At 40.7% G+C, this 25,457-nt stretch overlaps 1 protein-coding gene across 3 annotated transcripts; it reads right to left on the reverse strand.

Annotated features, from left to right (window-relative positions):
* Positions 1-1,250: 1,250 nt before the first annotated feature.
* Positions 1,251-25,230, reverse strand: LOC140481878 (pituitary tumor-transforming gene 1 protein-interacting protein-like). Of its 3 annotated transcripts, none has more exons than XM_072578494.1 (8): positions 25,212-25,230; positions 21,681-21,817; positions 16,389-16,447; positions 14,615-14,723; positions 7,436-7,541; positions 5,073-5,138; positions 3,141-3,187; positions 1,251-1,953 (listed from the first exon to the last, which is right to left on the reverse strand). In XM_072578494.1, the coding sequence occupies exons 2-8, from the start codon at positions 21,772-21,774 to the stop codon at positions 1,907-1,909; spliced, it is 528 nt and encodes a 175-aa protein (XP_072434595.1). In that variant the 5' UTR covers positions 21,775-21,817; positions 25,212-25,230; the 3' UTR covers positions 1,251-1,906. The 3 variants fall into 3 exon arrangements, with proteins under 3 accessions (XP_072434595.1, XP_072434594.1, XP_072434596.1); XM_072578493.1 differs by having other exon boundaries at positions 25,141-25,227; XM_072578495.1 differs by lacking the exon at positions 25,212-25,230 and adding an exon at positions 25,095-25,113.
* Positions 25,231-25,457: the final 227 nt, after the last annotated feature.

A 25,457-nucleotide genomic window follows, 5' to 3' on the forward strand; every position in this document is an offset into this window, starting at 1 on the left:
CTTGTAGAGGATTACTGCATCCACGATTTTGTCCTGCTGGAATAACCCATGTTACACCTATTCCACACATTAACTATTCCAACATACTTTTCCTGCCCATCATTGTGTAAGCAATTAGATCAAGCTTACTCTGGCTCGACAGAGCAACATCACAACTGAACATTTTTCAGAGACCCATCTCCCCATGTAATTAAGCCAAAAAGCCTTAAAAATAACTTTCACTCATCCCCAAGAGATCAGAATACAGTGACCAAGTATGAACCTCAAGATGCTTAGCGGTCTCATTTACATTAGCTTACCTAGTACAGTTTACTCATTTCTATACTAATAACCAGTTTTCACAACTCTTCACTTACAGAAGCTTTGTATTTTTAATTTGTCTTCCTCATAACTAATCATTCTACTATTAACAAAAAATATCCAGTTTTTTTAAAACTCACTGCAATTGATTTTTTGGTTTGAATGCTTAAATCGCACACTACAGCTACAAATGTAGGCAATGTCAAGACGAAAAGAATGAATTGCAAAGAGACTTGTAATTTCATCTGATCTATAAAATATCCCTGTGCAGAGAGAAGACTGATTACCACCTCACTCAAAGAACAGCCCTTTCACTTTAATTCAAATATTTCCTATAAAAAAGGTAGGATCCATAATGACTTTGTTAGTTTTTCTTCAAGAATATTTAATTAGAACTCCAGTATCTTCACTATACTGCTTGATAATAATTACTGGATGCCTCTCGGCTATTCCTAATTATCATGGCTCATATCGAAACTTAACTGCTTTGAAATCATTTTGTGGCCATTTTTTGAAGCCATTTTGTGGGAGACACCTTGTGACACAGTGATGTCCCACTATAGCGATAACAAGAATGGGGTCACAGCCAGTTGTTCTTTTTGCCAACTCAAATGGCAATAACATTTGCTTTCTCTTCTGTCTGTGAGTGAACTGTGCTTTTGCTAACCATGATTTCAGCCTTCTCCCAGATCTACTAGCACACCATGACACATACAGTTCAAACTTATTTAAAATCCAGCTTCCATGTTCTTTTTAAATTATTTTTTAATAGAATTCAGCAGTTAAAAAAATTTCGCAGCTTTCCCACAGGCAATAAAGCAACATGACACCAATATATGTTGGTATTTCTACAGAGTGCAATGAAATAGAAAAAAAAAATCATAAACATGGCCTCTTCGAGAGCTCAAACAAAATTCTACTAAAAACAGAAAGGCACTGCTTGGAGTCCCCATCCATACCGCCATTAGGAAATGCAGCATTTTCAACTTCTTGCACTCTTTGGTTTATAAGTGGCTGTATAAACAGAATTTTCACAGATCCAGCGACACTGTTTATCTGCAGAAGCTGTTGATCAGCTGGATCCAAGGCATGGATAAAAATATCTACTCCATCTTGCATTGTACGTGGATTATAAAAGGGACAAGACATTGAATGGCACAGGCTTTGCTCTGGAATTGGACATACATCCTACCAGAAACATCCAACTAAGTGATTTAAATGAGCTTTTCTTTTACACTGAGTTCGCTCTGGTTGAGAAAAACTAAATTAGGGCATCTAGAAACAGTGGCTTGGTCCATCTACAACACTTGCTTGAAATTGCTGGTGTCAATCTCCCCAGTGTAAATACTAGAATCTTCGAGTTACAGGATTAGAAATTACGCCAAAAGATTAAATACTATCTGATCCAGAATTTGACAAGTTAAAAACAAAAGCTCCTCTTCCCAGAGAAGAAAATCAAACATAGGCCTGGTTTGATTTCATTGCTTCTGGGGTTTTAGGAGGGAAGAGATTAGTTAAGTATAATATATAATTAAAGACTGAGCTATCTGAATATTAATCATTTGGATTTTCTTTGTTTGTAGCAGAGTTGTTTCCATTGCACGCATTAGTTGTTTTCAAATTTGGAGTAAGAATTTGGTTCCTTGAACAAACCTGGAATAAAAGCAAAAATCAAAGTTAAGATTCGCCAACCTTGCATATTTTAGTCAGTCAAGATACACTTTCACTTGTGATTGTGCTCCCTGAATGGGTGCATACAGTGGGCCATTATACAGTTGCACATGTGAATGGGCAATGGCCATGCCACTCAAAGTATTAGCAGGTGCCCATCAATTAAAATGACAAGTCCAAGATTTCCTGACTGGCATTGCCACTCAAGCTTGTACAATTGTACAAAGACAGGCACTGTTCTATTCCATGACTACCAATCTTACAGTTGAAAGAGTTGCATGTCTTAGATATAGTTCAGCCCACTTTGCTCTCCAGGTGGCCGACACAAACTCCCAGCTATATTCGCTTCCTTTCCAACTGTAACCACTTGCAGCTACTTTGATCTTCCTCAGGGAGTTCGGTTCCAGTCTGAGGCCCAATTGCCAACTGTATAAGGTATTCAAGTTAACCTTTCAATTGCATTACCTCGTCAATAAAAGGGGACAGAATACAGCATTACAAATGTGCTACAGCTCTATTCAATCCAATCTAAAGTTGTGCAGCTTTGATGGTTATCTGTAGAATGGAATGAACTCAACTTCCAAAGTGTAAATGAAATTTACAACAACGGACTGGATCCATTACAACATTAGAACTAATGAGTTGGAAATCTGGATGTTGGACCGGGGTGGACAAAGTTAAAAATCATAACACCAGGTTATAGTCCAACAGGTTTATTTGGAAGCACACTAGCTTTCAGAGCATCACTCCTTCATCAGGTAATATCCCTGGTTCTACCACCTGATGAAGGAGCGACGCTCCGAAAGCTAGTGCGCTTCCAAATAAACCTGTTGGACTACAACCTGGTGTTGTGATTTTTTTAACATTAGAACTAGATATGCAGAAGCTAGATAAGTACATGAGGGAGAATGGTATTGAATGGAGGTTTATGTTGAGAGGGTAAGATGAAATATAAAGGGAGAGGTTCACATGGAACATTAAGGCCAGAGCAGCTGAGCCCAATAGCCTGTATCTCTGCTGTAAAATCCAAAATTACTCTAGTCATTGCACTCACTGCTGCCAAATATCAGGATTTAAATGACTGTTCCAAACCAAAGGACAGCACAGCTTGGTTGAGCATTTTGTTGATGGAAGGACTGAAAAACAATTGCAAAACAAACTCTCCTCACCATATTTCTTCCGGATTTCATCATGGCGGACTTTCATTTCATTTTTCCTGAAATATAAACAAAAAAAAAGGAAAGGTGAAACAACCCCAAGTGATTAGACCCAAGAGCTTCAAACAAGACACCATAGTAACAGTCATAAGTGTCACAGATGTACAGCACGGAAACAAACCCTTCAGTCCAACTCATCCAGGCTGACCAGATATGCTAAATTAATTTAGTCCCATTTGCCAGCGTTTGGTCTATATTCCTCTAAACCCTTCCTATTCACATGTTTTTTAAAATGTTGTAATTGTACCAGCCTCCACCACTTCCTCTGACAGCTCATTCCATACACACACCACCCTCTGTTAAAAAGTTGTTCTTGCGGTCCTTTTTAAATCTTTCCCCTCTCACCTTAAACCTTTGCCCTCCAGTTTTGGATTGCCTCAAGAGAAAAGACCTCATCTATTTACCCTATCCGTGCCCCTCATGATTTTATAAACTTCCAAAAGGACACCCCTCAGCCTCCTATGCTCCAGGGAAAACAGCCCCAACCTATTCAGCCTCCCCCTATAGCTCAAGTCCTCCAACATCCTTGTAAATCTTTTCTGAACCTTTTCAAGTTTTACAACATCCTTCCTATAGCAGGGAGACCAGAATTGCATGCAACATCTAAAAAAGTGGCCTATCCAATATTCCATACAGCCGCAATATGACCTCCTAGCTCCTATAGTCAATGCACTGACCAAAGGCAAGAATACCAAACACCTTCTTCACCATCCTATGAGACTCCACTTTCAAAGAACTATGAACTTGCACTCCCAAGATCTTTGTTCAGCAACGTTCCCCAGGACCTTACCATTAAAGGGTGTACAAGTCCTGCTCTGGATTTGCCTTTCCAAAATGCAGCATCTCGCATTTATTTAAACTAAACTTCACCTGCCACTCCTCAGCCCACTAGCCCATCTGATCAAGATCCCAATGTACTCAGGAGGTAACCATTGTTGTCCACTACACTTCCAATTTTGGTGCCATTTTCAAACTTACTAACTATACCTCTTATGCTCACATCCAAGTCATTTAAATAAGTGTTGAAAAGTAATGGACCTAGCACCAACCCCTGTGACACTCCACTAGTCACAGGCCTCCATTCTGAAAAACCTCCACCATCACCACCCTGTCTTCTACCTTTGAGCCAGTTCTGTCTAAGTGGCCAGTTCTTCCTGTATTCCATGTGTTCTAACCTTGCTAACCAGTCTACCAAGAAGAATCTTTAATGCCTTATTAAGGCCAATATACATTTGTGTCCACTGCTCTGCCTTAAATCAATCCTCTTTGATATTTGAAAAAAAAACAACTCAATCAAGTTTTTGATACATGATTTCTCACACACTAAGCCATGTTGACTATCCCTAATTCTTAGGGTAGGGTAAAAGGTCAGCACTACATGGACAGCCAAAGGTTCTGTGTTGTAACCAGTCCTTCCCTTTCAAAATAACATGAGATTCCATAGCAGTGTGCAGCTGGTTGAGTTTTATTGTCACTTATTACGTTGTCAACTCTCTGCAGTCCATGCCCAAGATTTGCTGTGCTACTTTAGTAACCTTGGGTAATAGAGCAGATGTTTAGGACGCCATTAGGCTTTACAAAGGGTAAGCACTTGGTAAAGCAGCGAGGAAGAAGGTAGTTATCACTGGAGAGGGAGAATCTGTCATGCAGGCAGTGAGGCCTTTTGGGTAAGCATGTCAGGCGGTGAACACACCCCAGAACAGTGGAGATGTTTAGTCAAAATTGCAGAGAATTGATGATACATGCAGGGCACGGTGAATTAAGTACATGGGTTCATCTGGATCACACAAACAGATTAACATGCTTGAAAAGTTGGCCAAAAAGAAGTGATCCGCCTCAAACAATGACCAGCTACCTGTTTTATTCCACCTTTCTGTTCCCTACCTTTCTTCTTGCCGCATCCTCCTCTGCTCTTTTTCTCTTTCCATCTTCTGATCTATGCTGTTGTTTCTAAAAAGAAAATCAAAGAAATACAATTTAGAGAGAGAATCTTCTTACAAAACGTATAAGAGATGCTGATACTAGGAGTTGGAAATTGGACCGCAAAAGACTGGAAGAACACACGGAAGCCCAGATATCAGAGCAAGGATGTAAAAGTAGCTCCAAATGATGGTACTCTACCCATCCTTCATATTTGGAGAGAGATAGAAGCAGCAAGGCTACCCAAAACAGACTTCTCCACCTCCTGATGCTGCCTGGCTTGGTATGTTCTTCCAGCCTACCACCTTTCATATGCCTTTTCTGACTCCTCCTAATATGCCTAGAGATCATTCTTGTTCCACTTCACAAAAAAGTTACCAGACTGACCATGTATGTTGTTCAGACTGAAGTCTTCCAGCATGATGTGATAACTTAGGCCAGTGCTCGAAGGAGGCCATCATTGGGTCAATATGGGTAATGTGTTCCATGAAAACAAATTGCCAATAAATAGCAATTCCTGTTGGGTGATGCAACTCTACAATTTGCACCCTTCCTCAATTCCTGGAATGATCCAGAAACCAGGACTAATGATCTGCAGATGGGTATAAATTATGTAATTAAAAAAATTGATATCGGTAATAGTGACCAGAGTAGTATCACGCTTATAGAAAAATCTAGCTGGTTCATTATAAATTTGCGGCCCTTACCCTGTCTGGTTTCTATGTGTCTCCAGACCCACAGCAATATCTCTAAATTTTACATATCCTTTGAAATAGCTTGGCAAGTCAGTGAAACCCACAGCAAGAAAGGACTAATGCCATTCATGGCGACAGCTGGCGACCATCTTCTCAAGGATTATTAGACTCACGCAATAAGTGCTGGTCTTTGCAAAAAGAACTTGTGAATGGATTTTTAAAAAGAAAAAGAAAACATGCTTCTCATCCTTTCAACTGGACGAGCCAATTAACCAACATTTCTATACCAAAGTTTGGGAGAAGATTTGTAGCTCAGGTGCTTGTTGTTGTGGTTCTGTTCGCCGAGCTGGGAATTTGTCTTGCAAACGTTTCGTCCCCTGTCTAGGTGACATCCTCAGTGCTTGGGAGCCTCCTGTGAAGCTTCCTCCGGCATTTATAGTGGCCTGTCTCTGCCACTTCCGGTTGTCAGTTCGAGCTGTCTGCTGTAGTGGCCGGTATATTGGTTCCAGGTCGATGTGTTTGTTGATGGCACTCATCCACAGACGATCAACAAACACATCGACCTGGACCCAATATACCGGCCACTACAGCAGACAGCTCGAACTGACAACCGGAAGCGGCAGAGACAGGCCACTATAAATGCCGGAAGAAACAGCACAGAAGCGCTTCACAGGAGGCTCCCAAGCACTGAGGATGTCACCTAGACAGGGGACGAAACGTTTGCAAGACAAATACCCAGCTCGGCGAACAGAACCACAACAACATTTCTATACCATCCTTAAAGTAGTAAAGCATCTCAAACCACTTCCCAGAATTATAATAAATCAAAATCTGACATTAAGCCACAAATTAGTATAACAGATGACCACAAGTTTGGTCAAAGTTGGTTTCAGGGAGTGTCTTCAAATAGGTAGAAAAGATAGAGAAGTGCAAATGGGAATTCCAAGGTGATAGCAAGGACCCAAGGGTATAGCAATTACACTCAGATACTCTAGGGGTTTCCCCATAGCCATTCTATTCAGGTCTAAGTATTTGGTAAGTTTCAATCAGATCTTCTTCCACCCCACCCCATCTCCCTAGTGAATTGTATGTTGTGCCCTTATCTGCATCTTCTACTTACCAAATTTCCTTAATATGCACCCGATTTTGTTTAACCATTGCAGTTGGTAGAGAGTTTCACATTCTCTGCACTCTCCAGATAAAGAAACGTTTATTGAATTCTTTGTTGGATTGATTAGTAATTCCTTCATATTTAAGGCCCTTTCGTTTGAAATTCTGTACAAATTGAAATCTCTATCGACTCCCTCCGTAATATTAAAAATGTCAATCAGGTCACATCTTGGCCTTCTATTTTCCAGAGGGAAAAAAAAAAGGTCCAACACGGTCACTCCTCACTGCCTTGAGCAGAGCTAAAATTTTAATATTATTTTATTTTATCAACTAGCATATCTACATTGAACAAAAGCATTCTCAGTTTTATTCCTTTCAAAGAGGAACATTGTAAGTGTGAACTGAAGAGTCAGATATCCTATAGCACACTGATAGATGCAGCAAGTCAATGAGCTAAGATGGAAACCCATATGATTCAGTGCTGGCTCACTCTGGGCTTTAGATAAAAGACCAAACACTCACTTCCTGTTTTTGCGACTCCTGCAGCAGCAATAGCAGCAGATACACAGCGACAAGATAAGAACTCCACCAACCACTGACATAGCAATGATTAAAGCTTCAAAATTCACTGCAAAAAAGAAAAAAGGGTCTTGTTTAATATTCAGGACATTTGAAATATATATTTTATTCAACCTTTAAACAAGATTCTGGAAGATCAGAAGAGAACAGCTCAAATTTAAAAGAGTAAATTTTCCCCTCCTTGCCACCCACTAACATATAGCTGATGTAAGAGGCACAAATCACCTCACTTCAGGTGTCTGAGGAGTGCAGTGGCTCAGAAAAATCAATCCTTAATATAAATTCAAAAACCTGTTAAGGAAAACTGGCGAAAGGGGGCAGACAAAACAAGCTCCAATGTCTCAACTGGGAAATCCAGCTCAATTAAAAGGAAGTGAAACAATAAAGAGACTTGAGTGAGTTGTTACAGGGCTCATTCACACAAGATTATCTTTAAGTCCTACAAATTTCAGTAGGTTGCACATAGTAGGTCCACTGTTTGGCTCCAAGCCAAATCCGGTGACACTTGATGGAACAGAGCCTCATTCTGCCATTAGCAGTTTCAGATTTCTGCAATGGATAATTGCACTTTCAACAGCTCTCCTTGAAGTCCCCCCTTTACCACCATTCCTTTCTGAAGTTGATTTGCACAGGGGCATGATCCCACTGACACCCCCCTCCCCCCAAAAACAAAAAAAGAGAAAAGGTCCTTCACATCACGAGATAGATCAAAAACACACCCCAACACAGCCAAACTGGGAGTTCTCAAATATCACTGGAGCCACACTGACTTGACGATTTTCGATTTGGGGAACTGTGTTGAGTTGGTGCATCCCCAAGCTATTCAAGATCTTGCCTTCCTCCTGCATCTCCCCACCACTTTGTTTCCTTTGATTCTACACTAATACAACAGTTCTAAAGTTTAGCCAATTGCAAATTTTATACACAGCCGTGTATAAAAAAGCTACACCCTATTTATGTCTGCATTTTTAATTTTCATTTTAACCAAATAATTGTGTCAGGAACTGTGAAAAATAAGCAACCTGGACTAACAGTGAAAACAGAACTTTCATAGACCACAAAGAATAAGCACACAAAGCTAAGAATTTTCACTGCTTATTTTAAGTATGCAGTAACAAGTAAACCGCATGCTACAGGAAACAACCTGCATTTTTCACAAGTACGAATTGAACAATGCAATGTTTTATAATTACCAGGCATAAAGTAAACATTACCAATCAAAACTTTAAGCGAGTTGCTACATTCATTTGCCAGTTGAGGTTGACCAGTTGAGCAAGAATAGGAGAGTAAATCTTTTAGGGGTGGTCTTAAACTTCAAATGGAATTCAACCTCTCCCATGAGAAACTTCTTTTGCCCCTTTATTCTCCATCTTGCAACTGCTTCTTTCTTTGTGAACAATTAACCTCCTATGAAACCAACTTTGGAACTTTTGCTCGTGTTGTTTCATTTTAAAGTTATCAAGACACAGCTAAATGTGAGACCAATAGGATCCTTTGTGTTCAGCGTGATTTCTTTAGAGCAATGGGGAAGTTGCATCCTGTGTTTATATTGCTACATTAGAGAAGAAAGCATTAAGTTCTAAAGAGAATCATCGCCACATGGAGTCTGATTTTGGCAATGTTAACTTTTAAAAATCAATGCACAGATGCAATTTGTTGAGGTTTGAACTGGCAAAATGTAGGAATACTTCTGAAATAAGTTGCCCTTGGTGACAGAACCGGTTCTCATGAATGTGCATTGGATCAGCTTTAAAAGATCAAGGAAGAACATGTTTGTAATATATCATTTGGCTTTTTCTACCTGGTGGCATTATATTCATACCTCAAATGTTAATGATGCAAGCATTCCAAGTACCCAACACACCCAGTCTACTTGCTTCTAAAATCTGAATGCTGCCTGATTTCAGCACACTTAACAATTCTTTCACATAGAAAGTTAAGCAACAGATTAGCAGAGGGTAGACAGCTAAGTGCCTTCTTCCTGAAGGTGTCGGGGTGTGCGCATGTTTGGAGACATAGCATTTACACCTTGATTATCCAGGCTCACATGTGCACCAAGAAACAAGTGGAGAAATGGTTCAATTATCTACCTCTCAAATTTAGAAGCATTAGTTATATTTAGACTAGTTATGCTCACTTGATTGTTAATTTGACAATTAAAAACCCCTCAGTTTAAATTCTGAATATTTATTCTTCCACTATTATTCTCATCAACCAAACAACCATCTTTAGCTGCTTCAATGACTTTCCCTCCATCATTAAAATCAGAAATGGGGACATTCAATGATGACACAATGTTCAGTACCATTTAATTCCTCACTCAAATACTGAATAAACTTATGCCCAAACTTGGATCATATTTGCCATGGGCTGATAAATGGCAAGTAACATTAGCACCACAAAGTGCCAAGCAATGACCATCACCCCAGGACATTCAATGGCATAACCATCACTAAACCCTCCCCTTATCAATAATCGTGCAGGTGACTCTTGACCAAAACCTGAACTGAATGAGCCATATATGTGCTGTGGTTAAAAGAGCAGAGGCAAGGAATCTTTTAGCAAGTCACTTACCTCCTGACTCTCCAAAGCCTGTCCACCACCTACAAGTGTCAAGTCACAAATGTGATGGGATACTAAACTTTTCTGGATGAGTGCACCTCCAACACTCATGAAGCTTGATACCATCCAGAACAATTAACCTGTTTCATTGGCTCCACCTCCCAAATATTCAGTCACTTTAGAACATGCTAAGTAGCAGCAGCATGTAGTGTCTACAGAATGCACTATAGAAATTCATGAAGGCTTTTTAGAAAACACTTTCCAGACCTATGGCCATTACCACTGAGAAGGACAGGGTAGCAACTATGTGGAAACACCACCGTTGCAAAATCCCCAACTACCACTCACTAGCCATTCCAGCACTGTCACCATACCAAAATCATGGTGTTCCCTCCCTAGTGAACCTCCCAAGTGTACCTACACTAAATGGACTACAGTGGTTCAAGGGGGCAGTTCACTACCACCTTCTAAAGGCCAACTAGGAATAGACAATGCTGCCTGAACAAGTGATGGCCATATCCAATGAGTGAATTTTAAAAAAAAAAATCCAGTACCATCACCTCTCAGCAGCCTACATAAACATTTCAGATGTATTCTCCCAATCTTTAACTCAATTTGTGGTTCTAAGGGAGGTGTCATGTTTTGACTGAGATGATTATTAAACCAAAGCCTTCATTGCCCTCTTGGGGATACTGGAAAGATTCCAGAGTGTTAGGAGAGTACACTCTAGTGTTCCACCCAATACTCATCTCAACCAAAACCAAAATAAGATTATCCAGTCGAACTGTGGTTTGTAGGAGGTTATTCTACACAAATCAGCTGCCACGTTCCCTTATTGTCCTTTCAATAAACGAAGGTGATTGGTTGTAAATGCCCCAAAGATTTAAAAGATCATAAATTCAAGACTTTAATTTGCAACTTTGCAAGTAGCTTGGTATCGATGGATAAGGAGACCTGTACTAAGATTGCAATAGTACAACTGCAATAAACAATTATAGCTTATGATTAACAAATAAATTGTTATGAAACTATCCATATGCACACATTATGCCACATAGGAAAGAGCACAGAATGTCAAACACACTGTTCATGCAAGTTTCTGTTGATTGCCCTGAAAAGACTGGAACAGTTTGCTGGTGTAATGCAAATTATTGGAGAATGGCAAAAATGATTCAGTGAGATACATGGCTGATAAAAGGACTGAGGAGAAAGTGAGGACTGCAGATGCTGGAGATCAGAGCTGAAAATGTGTTGCTGGAAAAGAGCAGCAGGTCAGGCAGCATCCAAGGAGCAGGAGAATCGACGTTTCAGGCATGAGCCCTTCTTCAGGAATCCCTGAAACATCGATTCTCCTGCTCCTTCGATGCTGCCCGACCTGCTGCACTTTTCCAGCAACACATTTTCAGCTCTGATAAAAAAAAGGACTGAGTAAGTTATATAGAGTTAGTGGGGTTGATGTACTGCATCCATTTGCACTTGGTGATTCATAATAAAATGGTTCTGTGAATGGCTTTGGAATTAGAATTTATGAATTCTTATGTTCACATTTTCATCAACTGATATTGATTTTTTTGTGTCTCTTTTCTCCTGGGATCAACCACTCTTGGATCTCTGCTGACTTCCCTTTGAATCATTACTAGATGAGTGCTCGCATCTTCTTCCTTCATTTACCATTTCTACAGCTCCCCAATCTCCAGAAAGAGAGAAAGCCAAAAGTTGGAATTCAATTGAATCCTTGACAAAAATCATTAAAATGTCAAGTATTAGGACTGAAATCCAAGAAATAATTGCAGATTAATAGGGAATTCCAAGAGATTGGACAGCCACTGCTAAAGTTGCAAAAATAATAAACTAAGCAGCAACACAGGAGTGATTACAGCATCAATGCTGGAGTGAAGGAAAGCCCCCGAATCAACACTTTTCAGTCATCCCATAACAATGAACATTTAACACAAAAGGTTTCCTTTTCCTCAAAGGAAAAGTTCTTTGCCCAATTGCAATGCTACATCTCACTTCCCCATAACCCCAGGTGAAAATGTATGCCAGTATGAAGCTAACTTACAAATCCATTCCAAAAAAAATGAAGAGTTTTAAGAAACTCTGGCCAAAAACAAGGGCAGTCCTGCAATCCTTGCAGTTCCACCTTTTGTGAATTGGAGCTCTTGGTCACACTGTTAAACACTTCATTTGTGCAACTGAGAACATAGGCAATATCTCTCTTCTACAGCAGCAGCAGATTTAGTTTTGCTCCTCCCCGTCACTCCACAAATCATCCAAGAAGCATAACACATTAGGTCTTGGGTGGAAACTCAATATGACATTGTTCAGCTGCCTGCTGAACAAGAAAAGTTTTAAAAATTACTTGAGTCATTGCCCGAGAGAGAATGGGTCATTTTAACACCACTGCTTAGGAAGAACATCACATCAGATCTTAACCCCTCTGGTGCCCATACACAAACATTTCAGAGGTTACCAAAGATTAAGAGTTTGAGGTGAAGTGCAACATCTGGTCTGACATTAATCCTACATCAGTTAGCTTGCACAGGGAATCAAGGACAGAACCTAAAATATCCCCCATTACTGAAAACAAAAATGTGTCCTAAATTCTAAAACGTGTGCGCAGTTGTGTGGGGAAAGTTTCTCCAGCTCCTAGGGAGGGAATGGATTCTGTGGTAATGCCTCTTGCGGTAGAGGCAGGAGCCAGAGACAATAGCTTTGATCCTGACCAAAGGTTAATTGGAGGAAGCTAAATGTTACACTGAATGTTAAAAATATCTAGTTGACGACACTGAAATGGTGGAGAGCTAGAACTGGGTAGCATAAGCAAGCAGGTAGAAGTTGATACTGAGACTTTGGACAAAATTGCCTTCGGGATATAATCGATGTGAGAAAGCAAAAGGGTCTCAGCATAACTCCTTTCAAGAACATGAATGTTATGGTATGCGGTGAAAGGAAATGCCACTAGTGGAATCACATTGATTGCATTCAGATAGCTAGGGATGAAACCAAACCATGAGAAGTCCACTAAATGGCAGATAACATTAGTGAAAATATTAAAAGCTGTAGTGAGACCAAGGAACACCCCAAACATGGAGAAATTCGTTTGAGATTTTAGTTCGAGCCATTTAAGTATCACGGTGGGCAGAAAACAAACTGAAAAGATTTAGATAAGCAGCTGTCAGAAAGGGGAAATTTTAGGCAGAAGTCTGGAGGGGAAAACAATTTACATGGTCAGCTTCCATTGAAAGAAAACGAAATTAGATAGTCAGCAGTTTAATTGGAATAATGTCAAGAGTGCTATAGGTGGGTCTCATGAACAACTTGAACTTAGGAAGAGGTGAGAGGAACTAGACAAGAATGTGAAATCAGGTCATTACTGAGAAGCAACAGAGACAACTGAACAAGCAATCTCAATCTTGATGCACAAGATGCTCCTTACTCTAGTTATTGGAAAGGGAAGATGGAGCAGGGGCGAATGTCTTGAAGAGATATTCAGCAATGGGAGAGTGTTCTACGTTAGTGTCCTCTACTGAGCCTGGTAATTACAACCAATAGTTCTCAATATAAAGCTATTCAGTTCTGGTGACCTAATCAGTTGAACCTTTTGGATACAAAGTCTGTGTCCTTTGGATTTTCAGATACTAAAGACAGGGGCCACATGGGTGAACTTCAAGTTGGTTGGGAAAGAATAGTTTTTTTTTCCTGCAGAAGCAAATGCAGTGACGAGGTGAGGCAATGGTTGAATTAACCCACAGTGGAAGCAGTGACAAGACAATGACATGACAGTTTCCAGATTTGAAGTGCAGTTGGAGAGAGGGGAAAGAATAAAGAAAATTTGCTTCCTGTTGGCAAACCCAGAAGGAAATAGGTCAGAGGGACGTGGATGGCAAAAGCTCTTGAAGTTCACCTGGTTAATAATCAGGACTTTGGACATCATGTTGCAGGTCTCCAGGTCTTTGGTAAAGCCACTTTTGGAGTACTGTGTACAGTTCCAGTCACCCTGCTACAGGAAGATTATTATTAAACTGGAGAGGATGCAGAAAAGATTTATAAAGATGTCACCAGCACTGGAAGATTTAAGTTATAAACAGAGGCAGGGACTTTTTTCACCCCCCCACCCGCCGGAGCACAGGAGGTTGACGGGTGACCTTACAGAGGTTTATAAAAACCATGAGGGACGTAGATAAGGCAAATAGTAAAAAGTCTTTTCCCTAAGGTTGGGGAATTCAAAACAAGAGGGCATAATTTTAAGGTGCGAGGAGAAAGATTTGACAGAGACCTGGCTCATATGTGGAAAGAACTGCCAGAGGAAGTGGTAGACGCAGGTACAGTTACAACCGTTGAGACATTTGGACAGGTACATGAATATGAAAAGTTGAGAGGTATATGGGCCAAACAGAGGCAGATGGCCTAGTTTAGTTTGGAAAACTTAGTCAGCATGGACGAGTTGGCCTGAAGGGTCTGTTTCCACGCTGTATGATTCTATAAGTCTATGAAATAGTGAAGAAGCATTTCAAAAGACTGACAAGAAATAGGAGTAATAAATTCCTGGTCACTTACCCCAGCAGACACCCCATCGTGCTTCAGACAGTGAACACAACGACTTTGGTGGAAGGATTGTCCTCACTGGGTAGTCAACACATTTTTTGTTGGCATTACACCACAGACACTGTAAGATTTAATTAAGCTAGTTAAAATCTATGCACACACAGTATTGGTGTCAATGAACCTAGAGAATAAGTATTTGCACAAGTCAGTAATCCTTCAAAACTCAGCACCCCTCTGCTCTGAAACTGGAAAGCCTGTTCACTGTTCAAGTTAAGTTGAGTGTTGTAGTGTAAGAGCTTCCAGATTTAAAATCCTACTAATCACGTTGTGTTGCTAAGCATTCTGGGTAAGAAAATAGCTGCTCAGAACTTTGTATCCAACCAAATTCACTGAAGCTTCATTTCCCCTTGTTGGGATGCAGCCTACATACCAAGTCATTGAGGAGGATGATGTAAAATTTTGGCTAGAGATAAGATTTGCTTTACTCAATAGCTATTATTTTACATTGGATGAAAACAGGGATATCTTCCTGCACTGCACTTGAAATGCTATATCAAATTTTGTTGTTGTACTGTAAACTGCTTTATGCTCAGTTTTACAAACAAAAAAAGGGAGGTACTGAAGAGATTTGAGAAGATCAGAATTGAATGGTCACAGCTTCAGGAAAATTGAACAAGCTGGGGCTCTTTCCTTCGGAAGAGAGAAAGTAAAGATTGACCTGAAAGGAGTTTCTAAAATTAGAGATATAGAGAATGCCTTTCCAATCTAAAGATCAGAAATCAAAAGTAGTCACACATAAATTTTTAAAAATTCAAGAGAATTTCTTTGCCTAGAGGGTGGAGATGATGTAGAGCTTGTTCCCTAGGGAATAGCTGAGATGAATAACACATGTTTAAAAGGCAGCTAAACACTTGGGAGAAAAGAATAGAAGGGTCTATTGATAGCATTGGATTAAGTCAATGGAGTGGGAGAACACTTGGTGGGAAAAAATAAATACCAGCAAGGACTGGTTGAACCAAATGAACAGTTTCCATCTTATAAATTCTCTGTAATACACATGAAGCAGCACTGTGTGCACATACTGCTAACAAAGTACTAGATGAACACATGCCAGGGTGGTTTTGAAATATTAGATTTCTCAACACGAGCACCAATATCGATTCTGTTACAAATGCTGAATGCCAGGTTTTAGTCAGAAAAGACATACCCTAATCTGTTTAAAACTCGTCCAGCTTTGCAAATGGCAAGAGACCTTCAGTAGCATAATGCATTGTGGTTTAACTGCTTATCATTTCTGCTGTACTCCCACAATTAAGTACAGAGGGAGACTGGAGTAAAATTACTTATTTAAAATGAACAGAAGAATGAGGAATTGAGACATTCCTAGAGAGGGGACAACTGAAAGACCACAGAAAGATGTACCACTGCAATTGAATGAGTCACTGACAAGTGAATCTTTAATTGAAAATTTGAATAAACATTTCAAAAGAGGGATATGCAAGCTTTGGGGAGAGACAGCAAGGCAGTGTAATCAGTTTTAGACAGTTCTACAGACACAGTAGACAAAAATAGCCTATGGCATAAAATTTGTGGATCAATGGTAATTCTGCTCAGATTGCACCCTCATAACTGCTCTAGGCCAGTACTTAATTGCCACTCACACCTCCTCCCACCTCAGCCCGATGACACACTCTTCCAGCCCTGTATCCCTGCAGGTGTGCTCTTGATATCACATTCATTAGACAAAGTATGCAACTGGAATGCAATAATTAATCATGGTACTCACGGAAACATTTCTCAGACATTGCTCACAATTGATGTTACTGGAATCACTGCAACCTGAACCTGAAAAAGACATACATATTTAATTGCACTTTTTAAAATGAAATTCAGAATAGAGGACCTGCCTCATTTGCAAAGGATTAAGCCAACAATTAACCTATTCCTTCACCTCAACCCGTGGACATGTCTATTCCTCTTAATGCATCTTCAAACATTAACCATGTATGGTCATACCTTGCTTTCTTACCAGATTTTTTTGCTCATTCATGGAATTTGGGCATTGCTGGCAAGACTACCATTTATTGACCATACCGTAGGTAACAGTGAGCCTTCACCAACGGACATGAGTGGACTAAATGGGTGTTTAGTACAATCTGGCAATTCCACACTCAGCACCACAGACTATTTTAAATCACCTTAACAGAATTTAAATTAAATTTGGGAAGTCTGCTTTAAATCAGCAAAATGGAGACTTGTGTTATCAAATGGTAACTGGGACACCAAAATAAAAACTTGATTTTTTTCTCTTCTTCCCCCTTTGCCCAGACGTTCAATTTAATATATCAATGCATTCATTCACAGTTGTTTACTGGAAAGAAACACTCCAGAAGAAATCCTGAAGAATTTTACTTTTAGTTGTGCAATGAAACTAAACTTGAAGAGTTCAGGAACTCAGACAGCTGCATACAACATTACAAAAGTCTAAAATTGAGAGATTAGAGGTTTGTCACTTCCAATAATCAATCCAGTATCAGCTGTGACGGATCGGATCAAATTGAACTGAACGGCACGTGTACCGAGGCACAGTGAAAAGCTTTGTCTTGCGAGCAATACAGGCAGGTCACAGTTAAGTAGCATAGATAAGTAAATAACAGGTAAACAGTGGCAAAAACAAAAGCACAGGTACAGGTGAATGTTAAGAGTTTGAGTCCATTTAGTATTCTAACAAAAAGTACTAGATGAACACATTTCACGTGTGATAGCATTCTCACTCATGGGTTTAAGCCTCCCTTCCTAGGCTCAAGGGCAAAATTTAGCCTGTCAATCCAGTGCAGCTCTGAGAAAAGTGATGCAGTGCTGGGGGGGGGGGGGGGGGGGGAAAAAGAATGCCTTTCAGGTGATACAGTAAACCAAAGTCCTGTCTGTCCTCTCAAATGGACATCATCGACCTCGTGGCACTATTCTGAAGTCATATCTAGCATGGAGGATTACTATTTATCCCAAACATCAGAAGATCAAATAATCCAACCATTATCCTGTAATTGATTATGGATCATTGTTGTGTGCAAACTGGTTGCTGTTTCCTACATTATACTAATCACCATGCTTCAAGAGGGCTTCATTTCACTGCATAGCTCTTTAGGACGCAGTTTTGATTTTGACAATTCGTAATCACTGAGGATTGATTGCACAATCACTGGGAAACGCAAGAATGTCATCTGACCAGAAAAACTCGTAAAAGGAATCAGTGCAGTTTGCAACAGCAACCCAGTTATAGTTGCACACACAATTATCAAATTTCTTTGTAAGTTCCTTATGGTAGAAGGGGGAAGAAAGGAGAACCCAGAGTCATACAGCATGAACAGAGTGATACAGCATGGAAACAGACCCTTCGGTCCAATTCGTCCATGAAGAACAAATATCTCAATCTAATCTAGTCCCATTTGCCAACAATTGGCCCCATATCCCTTTAAACCCTTTCTTTTCATATACCTATCCAGATGCCTTTTAAATACTGTAACTGTAATACAGTCTTCACTATTTCCTCTGGCAGCTCGGTCCATATGTCCACCTCCCTTTGCCTGAAAAAGTTACCCCTCAGGTCCTATTTAAATCTTTCCCCTCTTACCTAAGACCTATGCCTTCTAGTTCTGGACTACCCCACCGCCACCGAAGGAAAGTGACCTTGCCTGCTCACCTTATCCATGCCCCTCATGATTTTATAAACCTTTATGAAAGCAAGTGTGCCAAACACCTACTTCACTCCCATCTACTCGCCACTCCACTTTCAAGGAACTACGCACCTGCACTCCTAAATCTCTGTTCAGCAACACAAAGCAGGGCCTTGCCATTAACTGTAGTCCTGCCCTAGTTTGTCTTTAACAAAAAACTCAATACCTCATTTATCAAAATTAAACTCCATCTGCCATTCCTCAGTCCAATGTCCCATGTGATCAAGATCCTATTGCACTCAAATGACCTTTCTTACTGTCCACTACCTACTTTGGGGTCATCTGCAAACTTACAAACCATGTCTCCTATATTCACATTCAAATCATTTGTATAAATGACAAAAAGCAGTGGACCCAACACCATTCTTTGTGGAACACCACTGGTTACAGGCCTCCAGTCTGAAAGACTACCTTCACCACCCCACCCTCCCTCCACCACCATCTTCAAGCCAATTTGACCTAACCTCACTAGCCAGTCTACCACGTGGAACCTTGTTGAACACTTTGGTGAACTCCATACAGACAATATCTAACGTGAGTGAGGTGGGCACACCAATGGGGTAAATAAGAATCAGGGAAACAGACCTGCTGGGCAAGCAAAAGACAGGGATAATACACTAAAAAGGAGCAAGAGAAGGTCAGGGAGGCATGTGAACACAACAAGGGAGGCATGCCAACAAAGTAAGAGCGTGTGTGTAGGGGTGTCACATTAACAAAACGGGAGAGAACAGGAGGGCAAATCAATACAGCAAGCGAAAGAGATTGAGAGCCCATCAACAGTATGAGCAAGTGGGGTGGGGGGGGGGGGGGGTTTGCACGTCAATGAAGTGTGAGGGCACGTCAAAACAGCGAGAGGAGGTCCATTAATAGAGCTACCTGAAAAAGTGTGGTATTAGGATATTGAGCTCAAGAATCAACCAGGATCATAATGAATGGTGGAGCTGGCTTAAGCAGTAGAATGGTCTACTCCCACTCCTATCTTCTACGCTTGCATGTCGACTGAAGGATATCGAGGGAGTGCATCAAATTAACAGATCGAGCGATAGTGAGAGAAGGCAGACCAATGTGATATGCAAGAGTCAGCCAGGCACACAAGGCAGGCAAGAAACATGAAGACAAGAGGACATGAGAGCGAGAGCAGGGCAAGAATAGAAACATACATTGAAATAAAGTGGATATATTATTGGATTAGAATGGGTTTAAACTTAATGATATTCTCTTTTCAACCACATTTGCACAAGAATTAAGGCCTTCAAGAAAAACCTACGACACTAAATACTCTAACACTAAAAGTAACTAAGTAACAATACCCAAACAAAATCAACAAAACAATACACAACAAAAAAAAAATGTACATCTGGCCTGAAGCAGAATGGCATCGCTGAAATCACAAAGACCAATGTTTCTGAAAGTTCCACATCCTACAAAATAAGCTTCTACAACATGATCTATAAAAATGAGAGATTATATACTTTAAAAGTAATGGAATCAGGACTGAACACATTTGTTGAACATGTCAAAATTAGTCTAATAGTCTCTCTGCATCATAATTTTCTACCAATAGCTAACTCTAGAACCAGTGAGAATAGAAGTTATAGACTAGTGAACATAATGCACCCTTAGAAAGGTCACATTTGGATACAGCACACCCAGTAACTTCTAACAAACAGGGGCATGACAATTTCTAAATATCAACATTTGCCTCTCATACTTAAATTACACAAGTTATGCTAATCCAAAATGAGAACCCAGTGAGAAATTGAATTCAGAGAGATCTGTGCAGACATTCTATGTTCACTCACTAGTTTTATGTAAATTTACAATATTCTATTTCTAAAACACATGCACTATATGAAGCCTTTGGTCATCAAAAGCAGCTACTCATTCCGATGAACCCAAATCAATTTCTCAGCTTCACATGGACTTGCAAAAATTACACACTATGTTAAGCCAACTCTTGAGATCCAACAGACAAAATCTTAAAGGTGTGTTGTATGAAGTGGAACTTGACAACAATCCAGTAGTAAAAAGGTGCAGAGGAAAAGTAGCAGACCCATAATGTTAACATTACAACTGGTGATGCAACAATTCAACTAGATTCAAAATGTTGCTCCTTTAGTGAATGCGGTATTCTGCTCAAATAACAACAAATTAATCAATGGTGCCATGTGGAATATCATATGTACCCAAGTAACAGTCAATATTATACAACAGTCAACACCCACCTTTGGCCTAAAATACCAATTTCTCATATTTAGATCAAACCCTCTTAGCCAAAAAAACCCAACATTTTATATTTCTCATCCAGGTGCAAACTTACTTGACTCAATCATAGAATAATACATCATTGAAGGCAACTGGTCATGTCTACACAGACACCTTTTACACAACCTTTGGAAGGTGCAGGTGTCAGGAATGGTATCCAATCAAACTCTGACAGCGAAGCAATAAGAGACCACGAACTTCAAACTCTCCAGGATGCTGGAGACAGAGTCACATAGGAGAAAAGTGAGGACTGCAGATGCTGGAAATCAGAATTGAGTGTGGGGTGGTGGAAAAGCACAGCAGGTCAGGCAGCATCTGAGGAGCAGGAGAATCAATGTTTTGGGCAAGGGCCTTATCCAGCACCACACTCTTGACAAGAGTCACATTGCATAGAACAGATCCTTTGGCCCACCAAGTCTACACAAACCTATACACACACCATGCATATTTTTCAACACTTGGCTCATAGCCTTGCTCATCCACATAACTTTTATAAAAAGGTTGTGAGGATTCCTGTCTCTACTGTCTTCCCAGGTACCCCCAACCCTTTGTGTGAAGTAAAATGTTCCTCTAATCTGCTCTAAACCACCTGCCCTTCACCTTATAATTACACCCCTTCAACTCAGGGGAACAGCTATTTCCTATCTACCCAGTCAGCCCCTCGATGTTATACACCTCAATCAGGTCTTTCCTCAGCCTTCTGTGTTCTAAAGGAAGCAACCTTAGCCGATCCAGCCTCTCTTCATTGCTAAAGTGATCCAATACATCGGCAACATCCTGGTGAATGTCCTCCACACTCCCTCCAGTGCAATCACACTTTTCCGAAAGTGTGGTCATGAAAAAAAAAATCAACCCCCAATTTATTGATTAAAAGCTTATCTTATAAACAATGATTATGGACTGTAATTTGGAGATACAGCAAAGTAGCAGATATTATTTAGCACAGTCAGATCCTGGTTTAAAAAAAGCTATGAATATAACAGAGCAAGAGTGTGTGTACACGCATGCATGTACCTATATAAATGTAGGTATGAGAGATCAACCAATTAAACTACACCTTTTAATCCAACACATCTTACCTGAACTTGGGATAGGTGTAATTTGGCCTAACACGCCAAGGTTCAATCCAAGAAGAATTCCAAGAATTCCTGGCAACCAAATCCTGAGTTTCATCTTGTTATCCAGCTGTGAATTCTCACCACAGCAACCTCAAGACCTATCATTCCAAAAGCAGAAATCAAGATCAAGAATTCTATACAAAAAAATCTAAAAGAACATGAACACAAAGTAACAACTACACAAGCAATTCTAAATCAAAAGCCTCAAGCCTCACTCGATTTAGGTTGACAACTGAGAATATTAAGTGATTGTTAAGGAAATATAATAAACTCTGGCCTCTTCATCCTAGGTTGCCTTTATTTCACAAACCATAGCTTTGTCTTCAGTTCCCAGGTCCGAAGCTTGCGATTTCACCCTGGTTGTCAACATATCTTTCTGCTTTTTTTTTAAAAAAAGAAAAAAAAAGCTCTTTAAAATCATATGACCAAGTTTTGGTCTATGTTCTATTATCTCTTTAATGTGGCTATGTCCAATTCTGTCCAACATTGCTCCTGCACATGCCTTGGGAAGGTGTGTGTTAAGGGACTTTTACAAATACAAGTTATATGTTGTTTAACTGGCCATGTCTATCATATTTGACCAAAACAGTAGTTTATTGCTCATAAAGTACTAGAAGTATCCAGAGAACAAGATTAAGTTTTTAATAAAATTTGCTCCTGTAGATTTACTGCTACTTTGTAAATGCTTAGATTCTTTCCACTGCATTCTAAGTGAACATACGTTATGTAATTTCAAAAGGCATAACATATTTTCCTGCATTTAATTGACTCCAACTTATTTTAACAAGTTCACACAGACTATTATTTGTGCAAATTAGAAGTGTATAAAGGCCTTGGCAGAAATAATGAAAGAATTTTTTTTAAAAGAAAAAGATTGTATTGACATGGCAAGTACTCTCACTAATGATTCAAACAAATAAAAATAGATCTCAAAGCCTAATACAGTTACTGAACTAAACAAGAGACCCTAATTTGGACACAGCAGGCTCCCATTAACAATAAAGATGATCAAATACAGTAGCCTGTTTTAGGCATTGATGAGATATAAATATTAGCCAAGAGACTGAGGATAACTCCCAAGTTCTGCATCATAATAGCAACAGTGTAATTTGAACAGATCCAACAGAACATGACAAAGCCTTGGTTTAACATTGACTAAAAAAAAACAGCACTACAGTGCATTTATTTTGCAGTTAGGTGACTGGGTGGAGCTCAAACTTGACTCAAAGTGAGAATATCACTTACTAAACACAAGATAACATTGCAAGAATAACCACATTATAAGGCAGCTCGATTGAGACACCACAACAATATCAGTTTTAAGGAAACAGGCCAATCACCACATTCAGCAGGTGACTGGATAAATACTGAAAAAAATAGGTTGGTTCTCCTGTTTGCTAATTGTACCTTCTAGCTGGAAAGATCACCTCCACAATTAATCAACAAGAAACCATACAACCACGATATGCTATTGAAATGGTTGTACCCTCAAAACACTCAGAGATGGTTTGATACCCAACAGACTAATTCTAAGCTGTTGTTAAATACCTCTTCAAGTTAAAGCACAACATTAAATTAACATTACTGAAAAAAACCTTCCTTGTGCCCTCAGCTTTTGAATTATACTTACAGCTCCCCATAAGAGATCAAGAAAAACCAAGTCAAACACAACCCCAAGGTCAGACACACTTTCTCTGAACTCTCAATCCCAAGGAAATCTCCACCTCTGCCCTTTGACACACTTACTCTATCCTAATCACCACCCACTTACACTCCCTCACTCTCCCCAAAATTCCACAACCTCCCCAACACCTATATCTCCAAAGCTGTCATGCCCCAGCTTCCCAAGATCTTCCTAACACCCCTCCACAAATTCTCTCTGTTCCAACTATGTATCTCCCTTGGGTGCCACGCTGACACTTGATCACTGGGTGCTTTTTCTCTATATCCCCATGTCTGCCTTTCTCTCTCCCCCTATCCTGCAGGTCCTTCTTGGTCTCCTGGGTCACTTTCTCCTTATGTAATTATTTATATTTCACTCAGTGAATGTTTATATTATTATTTCTTTACCACCCTCACTGTTGTATATTGTCCAACTTTTACATTTTCACTCTTGGTGTGCATAAATTATAGTCCTCATTTCTTCCTGCTCATGTTTATATGCAATCCCTCCCCACCCTTGTATATTTATATATTTCTCTCCAGCCTACTCTTCACTTCTCCCCCCTCAGTCAGTGTGTATTATCATCTCCCTCATCACACCTACTCAGGACATTATTGTATTGCATACCACTCTGTTTGCTCCATCACCCTGTACACCATGTTACACCTTCTCTATAATTTATATTTTACAGTTATAAGTCTCCCATATACACATTACTCTCTATGTACAAATATATTACTCACTGTCCCACTCTTATCCTTTTTCACTTCAATTATGTACACATCATCCCTCCCCCAAAAACAGTCCATGCCTGTACATTACCCCTCCCCACCCACCAGCAGCCCATGCCTGTACACTATCCCTCTCCTCTCCCTAGTCTGTATCAGTACAATACCCTCAACCCCAGCCTATATGAATGCATTACCTTCTGTGGTTCATACCTACACATTTCCCCATCTCATTTTATACTTCTACATTACCCCCACCCCTGCATGTCTACACACTCCCCTCTTCCAACCTATATCTACACCCCCATTCCCTATCAACACACTTACCCCCCCCCCCCGGGTCTATGTTTATACATTACTGCCAGCCTCTCTCTCTAACTCACTCCATATTTACACACGACCCCTCTCCCTCTGTACCACCCACACTCACACCCACACCCACACCCACACCCACACCCACACTCACACTCACACTCACACTCACACTCACACCCACACCCACACCCACACCCACACTCACACTCACACCCACACCCACACCCACACCCACACCCACACCCACACCCACACCCACACCCACACTCACACTCACACTCACACTCACACTCACACTCACACCCACACTCACACTCACACTCACACCCACACCCACACCCACACCCACACCCACACCCACACCCACACCCACACCCACACTCACACTCACACTCACACTCACACTCACACCCACACTCACACTCACACTCACACCCACACCCACACCCACACCCACACTCACACCCACACCCACACTCACACTCACACCCACACTCACACCCACACCCACACCCACACCCACACCCACACCCACACCCACACCCACACCCACACTCACACTCACACTCACACCCACACTCACACTCACACTCACACTCACACTCACACTCACACTCACACTCCCTACAAACACATTACAGCTTCCCACGGTACATATCTATACATTACCCTCATCCCTCTGCCCAGATATATCACACGTCTATAAGTTACTCACTCTGACGCGCCCCAGCCCCCCGCCGCCGTCTCCTCCTCAACAACAACAACGGAAGCTGCGCGAGCATTTACCTCATTCCGCAGCCAGGCGCCCCCCCCCCCTCGCGGCGCATGCGCACGTCGCCAATGGGCGGGTCCTCGCGTGAGGTGGTGGGCGGGGCGGGCGGGGAAAGCGCGCGCATGCGCAGGGAGCCTGCGGAGTGTCAGTGTCTGGGGACAATGACCTGACTGAGATCAGGTGGATTTGTTTCCCCTTTTAGAGAGAGAGAGAAAAAATGACATTTGGTGAAAGCTTTTCACCTTGCATTCTTCAGGACT

Source organism: Chiloscyllium punctatum, chromosome 10, assembly GCF_047496795.1.
Source record: "Chiloscyllium punctatum isolate Juve2018m chromosome 10, sChiPun1.3, whole genome shotgun sequence".
Taxonomy (NCBI): domain Eukaryota; kingdom Metazoa; phylum Chordata; class Chondrichthyes; order Orectolobiformes; family Hemiscylliidae; genus Chiloscyllium; species Chiloscyllium punctatum.